Source organism: Lytechinus pictus, chromosome 16, assembly GCF_037042905.1.
Source record: "Lytechinus pictus isolate F3 Inbred chromosome 16, Lp3.0, whole genome shotgun sequence".
In the NCBI taxonomy this organism is placed as follows: domain Eukaryota; kingdom Metazoa; phylum Echinodermata; class Echinoidea; order Temnopleuroida; family Toxopneustidae; genus Lytechinus; species Lytechinus pictus.
Genome location: NC_087260.1, coordinates 28,908,428 through 28,925,660, shown reverse-complemented (window position 1 = coordinate 28,925,660; position 17,233 = coordinate 28,908,428). Strand labels below are relative to the sequence as shown.

At 33.7% G+C, this 17,233-nt stretch overlaps 1 protein-coding gene across 3 annotated transcripts in view; it reads right to left on the bottom strand.

Moving 5' to 3' along the window:
* LOC129279090 (ras-related protein Rab6-like) overlaps positions 1 to 10,228 on the bottom strand; it is a 29,393-nt gene extending 19,165 nt beyond the window's left edge. For 2 of the 3 annotated variants that reach the window (XR_010296165.1, XM_064111702.1), the window contains exons 1-3: positions 9,998 to 10,217; positions 1,688 to 1,746; positions 214 to 373 (exon numbers count right to left, since the gene is read on the bottom strand). Coding sequence is in view for 1 of the 3 variants with exons in the window: in XM_064111702.1 (XP_063967772.1) it covers positions 214 to 373; positions 1,688 to 1,746; positions 9,998 to 10,067 (289 nt within the window). In the remaining 2 variants the exon portion in view is untranslated. Of the gene's footprint in view, positions 1 to 213; positions 374 to 1,687; positions 1,747 to 9,997 lie in introns of all 3 variants that reach the window. The other variant, XR_010296164.1, reaches the window with a different exon arrangement.
* Between the last annotated feature and the right edge of the window lie 7,005 nt (positions 10,229 to 17,233).

The window sequence follows — 17,233 nt, the reverse complement described above, 5'->3', positions numbered from 1 at the left end:
CTTTAAAATGTCATAACTTTCTTATTTTACATCCAATTTCAATGATATTTTCAGTGTTGTACTTGTTGGATTTTTCTCTTTATATTCAAATCAACTTTTTGTTGGGATGTCCTTTAAACCGTAATTTTAGACTAGAGTTTAAATCAAACCCTGAGTTATTAAAGAATACAGGTCAAAACCTGCTATCACTGACACCTGAGTGTTTGAACTCACTTGTGATATCATAGACTACAACTGCAACGGTAGAATCCCTAATGTAGCTTGGAATGAGACTGCGGAACCTTTCTTGACCAGCCGTATCCCATAGCTGTAGTCTGACAGTACGATCCTCTAGGTACATAGTCTTTGACAGGAAATCTATACCTATGGTAGCCTGCAAGGACAAATAGAAAAGAGGAATGAGTCTGCATACAATAAAAGCTCTACACATACATGTAGACAAACATACACTGGCATTAAGAGCCATGTTTGCCAATGATTGTCAATCTTGTACAAATGAAAAATAAGATCTACCAAAATATGTAATATACCAACCTTACATTTTCACCTCCATGCAATTAAATTTTTAGAATATTGCGACAACGTTGATGCAAGACAGGTTCATATTATATATTAACAATTTGAAAATGTTAATGTGACATATATTATATAATTATCTACAAAATCAGTATATCCAAAATGCAATGTTATGCACATAGAAAATATTGAATAGAAAAGTATCATGAAATTCTGACATATTTTCTACATGGTTCTGTACTACACTGTTCAGCAAAGTAAAGAGCCAATGAACAACTGACAATGTGTAACTCTACAGGCCACTTTTTATTGTACATGTATTCAATATACAAATCAAAGTAGAATATTATAAACATGTAGAGTCTATCTGAATTATTTTATTTCAAGCAATATCCATTTCCCTTTCTTTTTTTTCGATCATTTTATTTCAAGAAATATTTAATTATGGAAAACAGACAGTCCAAGGATACGAGTCAATGTTTTTGGGGAAGGGTTACAGTATATAAAAATCAATACATGTACAAATATGTTACATGTAAAAAGTGATTTGAATGTAACCCATAAAAAATGTGCATGTACCAGTAATAATTCTTTCAAAAATGCATGCTGGCAATAAGAGGCTGTGAGGAGGTGTTAGGTGACACGTACAATGTGTTAAAACCTTCCTTCCTTATATCTAGCTTTGTCAATTTGATGTTTCCTGTCATCTCATGATCTTGACTCAAATCTTGCTGACATCTTCAGAGCATCTGTATCACTTTATTATACCGGTACTACACAAAATATGTATTCCTTGACAAAATGTGAATAAAGATGTAAAATACATGAGGGCGACGGGCAATTTTTGCACCCATTACTGCCCAAATTGCCCTAGAAATTTCCCCCCAAAATGTATGCTCTGAGGTGACCCTTCTTTCTAGAGTCACCCCAAGATCTGTCACAAGCAATATTTAGAATGTCAATATTCTAACTATGGCAGAATAATGATACCGGTACATGTATTTTAAGTTACTGCATAATAGCTTGTTGCCCCTAAAAAGTAGCGCTTAAAATGAAAGAATAGCCCCCAAATTCTGCAATCGCCCAACTGTGGAAAAAAGATAGCCCCTTGAAAATAAAAATAATTCCTACCCTGCAATGTATTTTTAGTGAAAGTGTGATCTATTCTTACCTGGTATGTGTTATCAAAACTGTCGTACATAAATCTTGTGATTAGTGAAGTCTTCCCAACTGCAAGAAAAAAAGAAAGAAAGAAAAGAAATAGTTTACCAATACCATTTAAACTCATATCAGAGCAGGAGAAAGAAATTGTAGTATGTACATATACTGGAAAATCGAAAAAAATTCAAAACCATAAATCTACATCAATGAAATATAATCCTGAAAAAATGTCCATAAAAAATGTACATACAGATCAAAAATAATGTCAAGACTCCTATAAAAAATTACCAGTTATTGATGTACATGTACTGGACAGAAAAAAATAATGTTCTCATGAAGTGGTCAGGAATTAAATTTTCAAAAGTTTTTAAATTCCATCACAAATTCATTGCTTATATATTGAATATTGCTGTTTCAATTTTTAGAAACATTTTTTTTACTCTCTTAGATTCAAATTCAAAACCAGGTTATATTATTGTTTAATTTTGTATTTATTTACTGTTGGCACCAATTATGAGACATGAATGACATAATGAAAGTATTGATTAAATGTGTTCACTCCATTTTCATATATGATTAGGATAACTTTCTAAAAAAAATACTAACATATTTGCCAATTCTTAGACACATTAAGATAACCATCAACAACACTTACATCACCATCATCATTATCATCATTCAGTCCTGTCATCATCAGCAACATCATACATGTAATTATCATCATCATCATCATCATCATCATAACCATCTTCATCTTCCCCATTATCAATTTAAGTACAATCATTATCATCATCATCATCATCATCATCATAACCATCTTCATCTTCCCCATTATCAATTTAAGTACAATCATTATCATCATCATCATCATCATCATCATCACCACCACCATCATCATCATCATCATCACCATCATTATCATAACCTTCACCATTAATCATCATCAGAATAACATCATCATGACATCATCATCATCAACATACCATCATCATCACTATCACCATCATCATCACCATCACCATCTACATCATCATCACTATCAGCGTTATATTGATCATCATCATCATCATTTTCATCTCTAATGTACTGCCATGTGTATTCACTATTCGCACAATCATCATTCATAACTGAGAAACACTGAAACACAATTTCATTCCAAACGTTTCTGTAAAAAATATCTACATGCATTAATAGGTACATTGTAAATTTTATTTTATTAAAAAAATTATTCTATATTTTAACTCATTTTTCCATACACTGTAAATAATCCAATCAAAACATTATATTTATGATCAATCTAATTTTGATTTAGTTTGAAGTTCACTGTTTTCAGAGATAATTAATTCATCCCAATTCCCATCAATTTTCTGCATCTTTGAATTGATTGCAAGTATGGCAACCATATACACATTCCTTTTCATATGTACATGCATGCACATAAAATGTCATTCTCGTATAAAACGTGAATCATACCATGGACTGCATGACCACTTCATGTACATTGGAGTCACTACAGTATGTTCCTTCTAATGTCTCACTATTTGTCATCATGTGAATAATGAAATATTTACTGGCCAGACATACATGTACTTCATTCAACTTTCAAAGTGACTGTAAGTAAGAACTTCTAATTGTGTCCAATAAGAATGACTTCTTTTATATGCCTAAAAAATTAATAAAAAGGGCAATTATCTTCTTTTTTTGTAGATCCCAATAAGATTTCCATTAAAACTGTACCTACTTTTGTATTAAGGTGGATCTTGTATGTACATGAACAGGTTTGTACATGTACATGTACATGTAGGCCATATCAGAAGACAGTGATTATCGAACATACACTGTACAATGTACATCATAATAAAATGTAGACCCAAATATGTGTACACTATGAACATGTCATGAATATGTACAAGTGAAAACTGGCATTCCATTCATTTCTCTTTCTCTTTTACGAGCCTTATTTCCAAGGTTCTGATTTGTACATGTATCACATATGTGAATTTATATAGAGGGGCAGGTCTGCAATGCTACCAAAAAACAAACAAACAAACAAAAAGCAATATAACTGAAAATCACAAGAAATCCAATGTGTAAGATGTGACTCCACTACAGCAAGCCATTATTTTCCCACCCTCTCCATACCCCCTGCATTAAATCAGCATGAAGTGCATGATGTGATGGAAGCCTTGGATACCAATGATCTCCCTACAGCCAGTTAAGATGACTCATTCTCCCATTCTAGTGAGAAGTATTGAACTCAGGTTTCTACTTTCAACACATGTCAATGGCAATAATGTGATTATATTAAGACACATTCATTGATGATTCCCCACCTCTCTCCCTCCCTCTCTCATCTCTTCTGATCTGTGTCTCTGAATCTTATAGTCATCCCACTGCACAATATATAAATTAGCTAGTACATGTAAATTCAGATCTTCAAATCTTTTACATGAATTTCATCTTGAATACTGAAATAACTAAAATTTACCAATACACTTATCAATTTTGAAAGATTGTGTTATTTTAAAACACAAAATAAATATATTGATGATAAAGCAATACAAAGAATTGCCAATAAAGTAATAAAGCCAGCTAATCAAGTAAGATTCTTATGAGTAATTCTTGATGAGATTGAGAAGTTGACACAGAAATAGATGTGAAAGATTTCTTGAGTAATTGGAGTATTCAACTAAATTTACCAATAGTTCCTTATACAATTTACCAATACACTTTTTTATATCAAAATTCAAAATATTATGTTATTTCTAAAACACAAAATAAATATGATGATAGAGCAATACAAATAAGAATTGCCAATAAAGTAATTTAGCTTATCAAGTAAGCTTCTTGGTGAGAATTTGATATGGATATAGATTTTCACAAGATTCAAGAAAATTTGACCACTAACTATGCATTCTACATGTATGTTACCATGATCTTGCCATGTACAGTACGGTCTGATTATTTGAGGGTGACCGTGCATATCTATTCCAAAGGATGTGTTCAATAACGTGCAATAAGAATGATATCATTTTTAGAGCTCATACACAGATTTTATGAATTCTATGAAACTCAAATTATTTCACTCATGTACAACTACTTTAATTTCATTTCAATTTTTATGTTGCTTCAATTTAATAGCATTGTAAATAGTTATGTAACATGAATTTCAAATATGTTCCATTTTGTTTAATGTACCATAATCTTTCCACTTAATCTACAGTTAATTATAATGAGCCTATCATATGGAAATAGACCTGATACTTTAAATCGTCTGCTACATTCTCATCACTGAAACATACATGTAGATTCGAACAAAACCAACTCTCCACAAATACAGTACTTGAAATAAAATGTCAATTTCAACCTGCCTTGAACCAGTAAAGGTTTCAATTGTTGACTCTTTCAATGTTTGACTTTGTTCATTGTACACTACTTTTCTTTGAAATAAAGATTACAAATTCTGTAAGGAAAAAAAATAATGATTTTTTTTTCAATATGACAAAAAAATATCTAAAAATATGAAAGTGATCACATCCACTACATAAATCAGTAACAAGATAAAATTCACTGATAAACTGTATCTTTCAGAATCATCACAGACAAAATAAGTCACGAGTAGACCGTTTTTATAAATCTACTTGCCGAAATGGGAACCAGCGTGTAGATCTACATGTACAAATCAATTCTCCATTTCGGCGAGTCCAGATGGTCAAGGGGTGTGTTCAATGTCAGTTTCCAAATTTGAATGGCAACATGAAACGTGACTGAAAACGAGATTACAAAACACGGATATAATGACGAGAAACAAAGTATGTGTTCAATGTCCTCCATTCCCAGTCTTAAAAGTAAACGTCTTTCAAATCAGGATTCCAAGGAAAATTTAAACGTCGAACAAGATGCGTTTGTTAATGCGATTAGCTCAAATTTTAGGACTTTGAGCATCACGAATGCGACATTCAACACAATTGAGTTTTGAAACATCTTTTAATTTGCTCTCGTAGTGGAAGCCTACACAAACAGGTGCCAGAACTGACCTCTCTTGTGATGGGGCAAAATGCGCACTACTGCTGCAATAACGAAAGCGGGAAATTTAGAGACAATCAACATATAAACAGCTTTATATTTTCGACACTGAACGGTGCACCACTGATTGTGTTTGCGTTTGGTATTTTGTAATTGAGTTTTCAATCATGAACATGTTGCTGTTTAAATTTGAAAATCGACATTGAACACACCCCATGTCTACTAGAGTCTTGGCCTAGTAAGATTTTTGTCAGAAACATCACTGACTACTAAGTATTACAATCATCCCACAAGTAAACTGTCTTTAATCAAATACAGTTAACTGGGACTCAATTTTATAATTATGAGGGGAGCAATAAAAAGCACTCCTAAAACTTTTAAGGGGAGTGGTAGAGGAGCACTGCAAAAAAGTTATTCTTTGACATACAAAAGGTCAGGAAGCTTTTTTGTCCGATTACAAAATGGATGGAATAATGTACACAAAATTACAACCCACAACCAAAGGAGACAAAAAATCAGATGCCTGGAATATATATATATGCAATATAATGATTAGTTAACATGTATTTCATTTTACCTCAATGCATTATGGAACATTTACATATTCTGTGATGAGCTGCTTTACATTGTTATCTTTAAACTGTTTATACTGAATTTACATGTACCGGTATGTTGTTTTTAAAAGAGCCTTTTTAATCGGCTTGTAAAATAAAGATAGAATTGAATCTCATTTTAAATGCGTGTTATTGCTTAAATGTACTGTAATTGTGTGTTATTTATAAAACCTTGACTGAGAATGAGGTTGGCTCTTTACAGAACATCGACTGACACACAAGTGATGTCAGAATAGTGATTAAACATGGAAGTAAAATGTTGTACAAATAATACAAAAGTGTACAGTATGATGTTGCATGATTTCTATTTTTTTTGCATTTCTGCATTTATCATTTTATGTCACAGAAAATCCGTTTCGCTTAGCCTTAGGCCAGTGATAAATTGCTCTACCTGAAATGGATTAAGGGGAGCGGTCGCGAGTGATCACTCTCGCAACCCTTTAAACTGAGTCCCTGAGTTATAAAACACTTTGCTAGTTATTTATCTTAATCATCACTAAAAAAAATAAATCTCACCAGTAAACTGTCTTTAATGTCATCAAAGCTATGGAAAATTCCCTACAGAGTTGTACACACTGGTTCCAATTTCAGCTAGTAGATAAATACAGTTTACTATAGTACATGTAGTGTCAGAAGTGAGATTCATTTAATCAGAATCATCACTGACAAAATAACTCTTATTAGTAGATCTGAACTGTCTAATTTACTCTTCAAAATGGCACCAGCATACAACTCTTTGGAGAAATTTCCATGATGGTTCCCATTTCGACTTACTTAAAGAGGTACTCTGCTCTGGGCTGAAAATAATATGACTTGAACAAAATACAGACAATCAAAACAATGAAAATCTGATCAAAATTGGACAAAGAATAACAAAGTTATGGTATTTTCCAGATTTGCATCTTTCATGTCTTTATGAATATTCAATGAGCTAACAGATGACTGCATAACACCACTTATTCTTTTGTATTTTCTTACGTGTCATTTTTAAAATTATTATTATTATTGATCATCAGATTTTGATGAAATTTTCAGCATGTTGCTCTGCTCTGTGAATTTTACTCAATTAATCTATATAAATATTTTCAGCCCAGAGTACCCCTTTAAGCTCTTTGAGTTTGATGGAATAAGGTAGATTCTAAATTGAGAACAGGAGAAATATGCCAGCAAGTGGTTAATTTGAATATAGGAAGCCACCAGTCGTGCCTTGTTGTTGATTTTCCAGTGGAAATCGCAAAATGGTTTCCAATTTCACGATAATGCCTAATAATGATTACCAATAGCATAATACCATGATTCATTCGGTGCTAATGCAGTTTCGTATCGGCCAACTTTGAGCAAATTTCCCCACCAGACCCGTTGCATATAACTTTTGGCGCACAGCAAGCCTTGAAATAAGCCGGCGCTGAGCGCAAATTCGCGCTCATAAAGCCATCAATTGCGCCCATAAAGCCCCCAAATCATCAAAATTTTGACGGCCGGATGCAAATATTTTCCAGGTAATTGCGCCCATCGTGAGTGAGCAGTGAAGCCATTTCATACATGTAATTTAAATATCTGAAAAGCCAAAATCAAGTAACTTTCAATTTACGATAAGCACAGTTTCAAATTGCCAAGTGCATCTTTTTTTCTGTACCATAAAAATTGAGCTACGTCCGTCTTTTTTTTTCTGTAATACATGTGCGCGCGTGATTCCGGTAGCGGTGACAGTTTTTCCATACTTCACCATGTGCAATTTCTAATGCACACATTTCCAGTTGGGATATCACAATTCTGTGATATAGTAATTCGAATTGCACAGGAGATAAATCCCTGTTCACAGCACATACGATGTACGAGTCTTTTATCCTCACAGTCGCCGACTTTGCTTGTCAAAACGGAGCCTTAATAATCCAAAATTACTTAGCTTATAGTTGTGAATTATTCCGTTTCAGATAGAGTTTAGATTTCATGTTAATTTTTGAAAACTGTCAAAAAACTTAATGATTTCTTCATTGTGATGAATATTTAAGTTATTAATGAATACATTTTCACAGAATTTAGACTCCCAGAATGAAAGGCATTTTTCTGTGGAGATCTGCATTTTCAAATAACTTGTGAAAAACTTAAGGTACATGAACCTACAATACATGTACATAGCCTGTGCCTGTGTGCTGGAATTTGAATAGACTGAGTTAGATATTGATTTCATTTCTTTATTTCTTTAACATAATTTATATGCAATCCAGATGCACCTCACAGTCACAATCACACACAAACACTCACCCACACCCGTGATTCTAACCATGAAAAAAACCTTAAAATTTGTATATTTTTTTCTAAATTTATTATTATTTGATCTGAATTCTCTCTTTCTCCATCTCCCTCTCTCTCTCTTTTTATATTTTTATTTTATTCATTTATTTAGATTTTTTTTTTTGGGGGGGGGGTTCATTGTTCGTGGTTCATTAAAGATGAAAAATAAATAAGCCCATGTGTGTGTGGTTGTGAAGGGGATGTGGAGTGAGGGTGTCAAAACACACTTAAACATTTAAATCTGATTTCTTAAATGTTTGAATAAGCCTATTACTTAGCATGCTATTCATGTACTAATTAAAAAATTGCAGGAGCTGCGCTTACTATAAACAAATTTGCAGTGTGGTTCACCGTTATATATTTTTTTTTTTAATTGCCCCTGGTTCCAGAAAATTGCCCCCGGTTCCTGTAAAAAGCCCGTGAGCCGGGGGCAATTTTTTTGAAAAATTGCCCCTGGTCTGCAACTGCTTATTTCAAGGCTTGGCGCACAGGAATATCAAGGCACAGCGCATGCAACACTTCCATGGGATTGCGGGAATGTGCGAATTGTTTATTAGATTTTAAATAAAATCAGTTTTCTATGAAACTTAACTTACCTAACGATATGTAGCAACTTTCCCCAAATATTTGTCATTTATACATGTACATTTAAGCACCGATTTTCTTCTCGTTGAAGAATGTTGGAGCTTACTCGCCGATTCCAATTTTTGTCTTCCCCAACGTTACGCGACGCTCGTGTCCGTAACGTTGGGGAAGTACAATAAGAAACAAGATGGCGGCGTAAACATCGGGCAAGTCTCTTCCGTCTTTTCACAATATTTTTTCATTTTTTTGATGAATTCTTGTTTTAAAAATAACAACGAGAGCGTAGAAATGTCGGAAATTAAGTTTTATCCCATGTACATGATTTAGAGCTAGATCTTTTAGAAGGAAAGTAGAAATCTCGGGGGTGAAGGTTTCAGGTTTTGTCTGGCTCTGTGTGGGTCTATGAGATAGAAGGCCTGGCTTCGTACGAGAGTAACCTTACGTTACTCGTTAGTAAATGATTTTTACTCTCTAGAAGCCGCCTGGCTAGTCTCGGCCCTCGGGGGCGAAAGTTTCAGGTTTTTGGGCGGTGTGTGTAGATGTATGGGAAGCAATTCCAGGCTCCATTGCATTGAGGGTAAGCACACGTTATGATTTTTACTCTCTAGGAGCCTCCTGGCTAGGGTAGAGTTCCTGTGAGAAACTGCATTAGCGCCGCATCATTCATCTGTTACCCGGTACACGTATTATTTCTACATAGACATGCATTGGCAATGGCATTTGCGTTGGATACGATATCATACAGCACACGATCACGAAAAGGGGGCCGGGCGTCGCCAGTGCGATACCGGCAAACTTACCACTCTGCTCGCCAAGGAAAACAAGCTTGAATTTCCTCAAAGGATTGCTGAAATCTCCGGAGGAAGACATCCTAAGTTGTTAATTTGGGGTTCTGAAAAGATAACCTCTTAAAACGTTTTGAAATCAAGCAAAAACAAGATATTTGATGATCTTATCTCTTCTGGATTCTCGGAGGTATCTTCGCCACGTTATAGATTCTGAGGTGTTCGGCGCATGCGCACTTAATGGATGCGTCATCTCGGATTATAAAAAAAAATAACTATATCAAAAAATAAATAGAAGCATTCCTGAAATAAGGTGAAATAACAATGATTTAATAGCAAGCGATATTCAAGTTAGGTGTTTCCCGGCATTGTAATTGGGAAACTTCACATTTGAGGGCTTTCACAAGGAACACGGTCAAGAAACATGTTGTTTTTTTATTTGTAATTAAGCAACAACAACAAAAAAGAAAATTGAGAGACTAAAGATTAGAAAACCAAGGGATAGAAGAACTTCGGAGAAGAAGAAGAAGATGATGATGAAGAAAAAGAACTTGAAGAAGAAGAAGAAGTAGAAGAAGAAGAAGAAAGGGAAGAAGAAGAGATCGAAGAAGAAGATCAAAGAAGAAGAAGGAGGAGGAGAAGAAGAAGAAGAAAAAAAGAAGGAGGAGAAGAAAAAGGGGAGTGTATACTTAAAGTAAGAATTCGGACACAGAAAATAAACTTTGAAAATGCCTTATAATTAAACGAGCAAAATAATGAGGACTAAAGTATGATGATCATGTATGTATGTCAAGTTCATGCAGACCACAATCACTTACCATCCAGTAAGTGGGAATAGCACGCAGAACATCAGGCAAGTTGAATAATGGGGTTTATAATACTGCCAAATGGGGAAGGGGTGTAAAAAAAGTTTTATGGCCAACAAAAAATGCTCTTAGTTCAATTCATATCAACGATTATTTGATGCAAAGAGGGAAAGGAATGATTATGAATAATTGAAAAAATGAAATACTTAATATATTGTTACATGAGATTAAATCTTATTTCAAGTCGATAAATGGAAAAAATAGTTTAAAAATATGGGTTTTTAATCAACAATTCATGATATACCTTCTTATGTAAAGAAATTAGGGTGCTATAAGGTATTTGAGGCATTATTTTGTGATCAAAGGTTCTAGTGTAACCCTTGCAACAAGGCTATGACATACTATCGGGACCAAAATTATGTTATGAATTTATTGAGCGTCCGAGCGCGAGATTTCGTGTTTTTATAATTCACAATATTTAGCAGGTTTTATAATGCATTTTTGATACGGCTATTTGATGATAACACTACATATTTTCTTTCTCAAAAGTAAGGGGATACATAGGCCATCGCCATCGGGCGGTTACATTTACCGGAGTCTGGGATGGAGGGATATTCTGAGCTTACCTGTAAGAAGTCCCTCCCGATAGGGGGCCGGTGTAAGGTAGGAAAAGCCCGTGAAGGGGGGGGGGGGCAAATAGTTCGGAAGTCTGAGATACGGTGGTGTTCGAAGCCTTGAAGAAAGAGGGTTTTTTCAGGGGGAAGAACAGATTGGCCACAGTGGCACAGCCAATCTGAAACGGATTATCCGAAAATGAGTTTGTATTACATTCATTGTTCAAATATTGTTACATAATTATTATAATCGTTGACTTTGATCATGACTTTTATGCCCATTGTGTTTACACTGTATGTATTTTAATCGTGAATAAAATAAACTAACCATTCAAATGATTTTTTTAGATCAACAGAGCTTGGTGATATCATAGGCCTACATCAGCTTGAAATTCTTGATGAAATAGCGCCATCACGTGTTTGAAGAAAATCTGACAGATGGAGAAAGATCGATTACTATATATAAAAGGTCAAAATATTATATACAAATAGCCAAAGTTGTATTTTTAATGGAAGAGATTCTACAAGCTATTTTCATGTGGAAAGAGGGGTAAGGCAGGGAGATCCGCTTTCACCATATCTTTTCATTTTATACATAGAAGTATATTATAGCGCATAATATAAGATATAATAATGATGTTAAAGGAATTTCCTTTGGAAAGGAAGAAGTAAAACAGATTATGTATGCAGATGATATCTATTTTTGTCCGAGATCTAGATTCAGTCAAAAAAGTAATAAAAATTTTAGAAAAATTCAGAAAAGTATCAGGACTTAAAGTTAATAGCGATAAGACGAAGGTTTTATTATTAGGTTCCTCTGAAGGAAAATAATATGATTTATCTTTTGGCCAAAATGTGGATTTTATAAAGATTCTCGGTGTATTTTTTTCTTTAGATGTAGAAGTAAAAGAAAGATTGAATTATAAAGAAATATTAAGTAAAATAAAGAAGTTGTTAAACTGGTGGAAGTAACGAGATTTAACTTTGATGGGCAAAATACAATTATTAAAGCAATTTATATTTTTAAAATTCATATATGTGGCATCTCTCACACCAATCCCAGGATGGGTTTATGTTGTACTTGATCAGTTGGCTTTTACTTTTTTGTGGGGTGGCAGATTAACAAAAGATTAACAAAAGAATGATGTATTTAGATTACCATCAAGGCGGCTTGAAAATGATGAATTTTCAATGGTTAATAAAGGCACAGAGAGTTATGTGGATTAAAAGACTAAAAGAAAATAATGCAATGAAATGGAAACAATATTTCAATTATTCCACAAAACATCTGGGAGGAAATTTTATATTTTCATGCGATTACTTGCTCGGATTGATGGAGATAGCATTGCCGCAATTTTATATAGATTTGTTAAAAAGTATGGATAGAGACGAAGAATTAAAATCTAAAACATTTAAAGGAAATGAGATATGTTTTAACAATAATTTTTTTACGAATTGAAGGGAAATGCATATTTAACCAAAAAATATATGAAAAAAATATTTACAGATTGAAACATATGGATTATGATGGAAACTGAAGGTCATTTTCGTACTTCCGAAGACAGGGTTTAAACATAAATGATTTTCATTTGATAGAGTCAATTTATAAAACTTTTCCAGTCAGCTGGAAACGAAATATGAAAATAGATAGCAAAGAGGCTTCTTTTAGGGAAGAAATATCATTTATATCTGGAAAAAGAATTTTGTCAATAGAGGAGTTAGTATCTAAAAACGTTTATGCAAATTTTATGAAATGTAACTTCGCAATACCTGATGTTTTCGAAAGGTTAAAAAAACAAATATAGTTTTTCTTATGAAAAGATTGAACACATTTTTGTGAGACCAAGACAATGTACTCTGAACAGTAGATTAAGAGAGTTTCAGTTTAAAATGTTGCACGGCATTGCTTATACAAATTATCACTTGTTCCGTTTTAAATCTCACAGAATAATCTTTGTTGTTATTGTAAAAAAGAGGAGGAAACATATCGCCATCTATTTTTGGAATGTGAATATGCTTGTCTGGTTTGGGATAATTGTAAGGAGATGTTTGGTTTTATTTCTACGGGTAATTTAAGCTGGGAGGAAATTCTTGTAGGTGTAGAATTAAAGGACGAAGGAAAGGAACGTTTAGTCAATTATTTGTCAAATTTTTAATCTTCAAAGGGAGGGAAAAGGGTGCACTTATAACCATGGATGAAATTAAAAGGAAATTTAAAGAAGAAGAATGGGAAGAAAGAAGACTGGCGCTAGGTAGAGGTAAGATGTCTCTACATTTAAGGAAATGGGAAAATCTTAATTAAAAGAATGTATAGGGAGAGTGAGGCAAATGTATATATACAACGAGAGACAAAACCACAAAACAAAATAAACAAAAACACAGAAAAAAATAAAAAACAATACGGAGAATTGTAGTCCCTTCCATGTAGATTATAGGCATAAAAATGGGAGGGTGCTCCTAACCTGGGGACGGGGGGGGGGGGGGTTAGGAGGTAGAACAACACTTTTTATCTTTTTTCCCTCTCATATCATTTCACACATCTTGTTAACATTTCATTTTGTAATTGCTGAAACGCATTAGTATTAATTTCTAGTATCTTTGAAGTTTGATGTATAATTTGTATAATTATATTTGTTATGGATTTATTGTATAATTTTAATCATGTTTCAAATAGTTTGTACAACTTGCTTATGGAATGTGAATGTGTATTTTGATTTGAGAGAAGGCAATACAACATCCTTAAAAAAAGGAAAAGTACACTGTAAAAAAAAAATCTGAATCGGTAATTAACACTTAATGTAGAATTTACAATTTGTAATTATTTTTCGTTTTTTTAAGTAGTTTTAACTTGTCTTTTAATTTACTTGATTTACTTGATTTATTTGGGTTCAATATACATTAAAGAAAATTCACATATTGATAGCTTGCTTTGATTGAGTAAATCTAACTCAATTAGGCAAAGATGAGTATTACTTATAAAATCAAGTTGAATGTACTTATATTTTTCAATTAACGCCATATTTAAATAATGCATGAATATTTATTAGAGCAAGTAAATGTTTTTTTTTATTAATAATTGTCATATCTATTTGTGTTTGAAATTGTTTTGGATAAGGGTGTGCTAACTATTTTTTTCTTATGTTGAATCAAAGAAAGAGCAACATTAAAAGTCATTTAGCAGAAAATTTCAGATTTCTTTTTAGGTTTTCGATGCTTATAAATTATTATTCTCACTGTTTTATTTGTAAGAATGAAACGATCACATATAAATATCAATGTCAGTACCTGTACATGTACAGGTAAGTGACAATGCACAAAGTCTAATGTTTGGATATATCATGTCTAAGATGAAAATGATGCCACCAAGTGGGACGATGGGGGAGCGGAATCCCGAAAGTCCACTCCCCCATTTGTGATTTTTTTCACTGATATTTTAGTGATTGTTTTACTTAATTGAATTAAGTTATTGTAACTTAATTATTGTAACTTAATTTTGAGTAAAATGGATGCAAAGAAAATAAGTAAATTTTACTTAAAACTGCCATAACTCATAAATACTCGAACAAATTAAGGCAGTTTCTTAACATAATTGAATTAAGTAAATAGGGCGGTATTTTTTTTTACAGTGTAAGAAGAACGGCCCTCATGATTTTTCAAGTAGATAATACAAGGGGAGAGAAAAAAGAGAGAAATGAAAGGAGAAAGGAGTACAAACATGTTCATTATGAAAAAAATATATATATCACTTCGTCGATCCCCATCCCCTAGGAAAATATCCTGGCGCCATTGGCCTAAATCTATAGGGAGGAGAGAAAGGGCGGGTGGGGGTGGATATCATGGGTGTCTGAGCAGAGGATTATCCTTTGTCCATGTGGGGATATCTATTTTTGTGCCCCCCCCCCCCCAACACATAATCCTCTAGCTGCTCCAGCACTGATGCCAATGGATATCGGGATATCCCGCAATTTTCAGGGAGGGTATACAGTCTGTACAATCATTCCCGAATGATATCAGGATAGAGTCATTTGGATTACACTCTAGGAATGATTTTTTATGTTAGAATACGTAAGACATGATATGGAATAGCGTAAAAAAGGATGTTGATATGCCGCAATTAAAGGGGAATCCAGCCTTGGCCATAAAATTAATGTTGTGTTGGGAAGGAGAAAAATAAATTAAACAGAATGGTAAAAGTTTGAAAGAAATCGGACAAGCAATAAAAAAGTTATAACTGCTTTATGTTGATTTCAAATTGGCAACTCGGTAAGTAAATTATGACAAGGGGCAAGGACAACTTTCCCATAGGCCATGTACTTAATTATCATGGGATTTGTGGTTTTCTCCTAAGTACCCATTCCCCTGGGGCAGTAATCTGAATATAACCCAGGTAGGATATTGTTTTATTTCCTCATGAAAGAAAAATATAATTTGAAATAAAACTTTTGGGGAAAATGAAATTTTAGCCATTATATGTATTGGAGTACAAGGAAGAGTAGTCCTTGCCTTACGTCACTATGACATCTCATTATGCGGCCAATTTGAAGTCTCCATGGGTATAGTGATTACCAATATTTACAACTTTTAAAAACATCATAACTTTCTTGTTGTTGGCCCAATATTGTTCCAACTTTCACCTATCAACTTGTCTGATTTTTCTTTTTCTTATAAAAACAAGTTTTTATTTGGGTTGGATTCCCCTTTAAGTGTGCACAGTTTTGATAGATGATAGATAATACAAGGTGAGATATGGGGAAAAAACCGAGCCAATAAGATATGACTATTATAATGAAAGCCCTGTTCCCGGAAATGAGCAAGCCATCTTGAGGAGGAAACACCTAGAACTGAATAAAGGCATAATGCCTGCATTCAGAATCGTCCCTCTATAGGTATTCATCAAAATCAGATGTGAAATAAGAACTTATTAAGACATTTTAAAGTTTCGCTTATTTTGCCCAATACAGTGATAAATACAACTAATGAGACATTTTGGTGATGTACGTCCCCACTCACTATTTCTTTTGTTTTTAATGAATTATACAATGTATCTTTCTTTTTTTTTCTTTTTTACAGATTTGACAACAAGGACCATCTTGACTGAACCATATTGTATCAAACAATGCTAATTCCGCATATTCAGGTAGGAATTAATCTGTTTCACTTGACAATGAGGAGAAAATTAGAATATTCCATATGTCATCAAATACGAAAGAAATAGTGATGAGTGGATGACGTCATCAGTCTTCTCATTTGCATACCAACCAGCATGTGTAACTGTTTTGTGAAACTAAGCGAAACTTAATCATAACTTTCTTATTTTAAATTTAGTCCGATTTTGATGAATTAGTCAGTGTTATGCTGGTTGGATTTTCTCTTTTTAGTCAAAATGAACTTTTTGTTGGGGTGGACTTGTCCTTTATTATAGATTATGTCCCACTTTATAAGTCTTGGGTATATGGTATGCCTCGATCGGCCGGGGATCGAACCCCAGCTCATGAAGTGGGCGTATACGTGGGCGGGCGCTTCTATCATTCTATAGGGCCTACCCCACTGCCCAGGTAACAAGCCAACGTTGGCTCCACGTTGGAAACTTGAAAGTCGTTGGACGTTGGGAAAACTTGATGGATTAACGTTGAATCGACGTTGGAAACTAGTTTGATGGAAAGATGATGGACAATCAACAATGACACGACGTTGGCAACGTTGGAAACTTGTTAGTCGGAGAGTTGTTGGACAGTCGACAATGTCACAACGTTGGAAACACGTTTGATTGGATAGTTGTTGAACAGCCAGCAAAGGCACAACGTTGGCAACGTTGGAAACTAGTTCGCTGG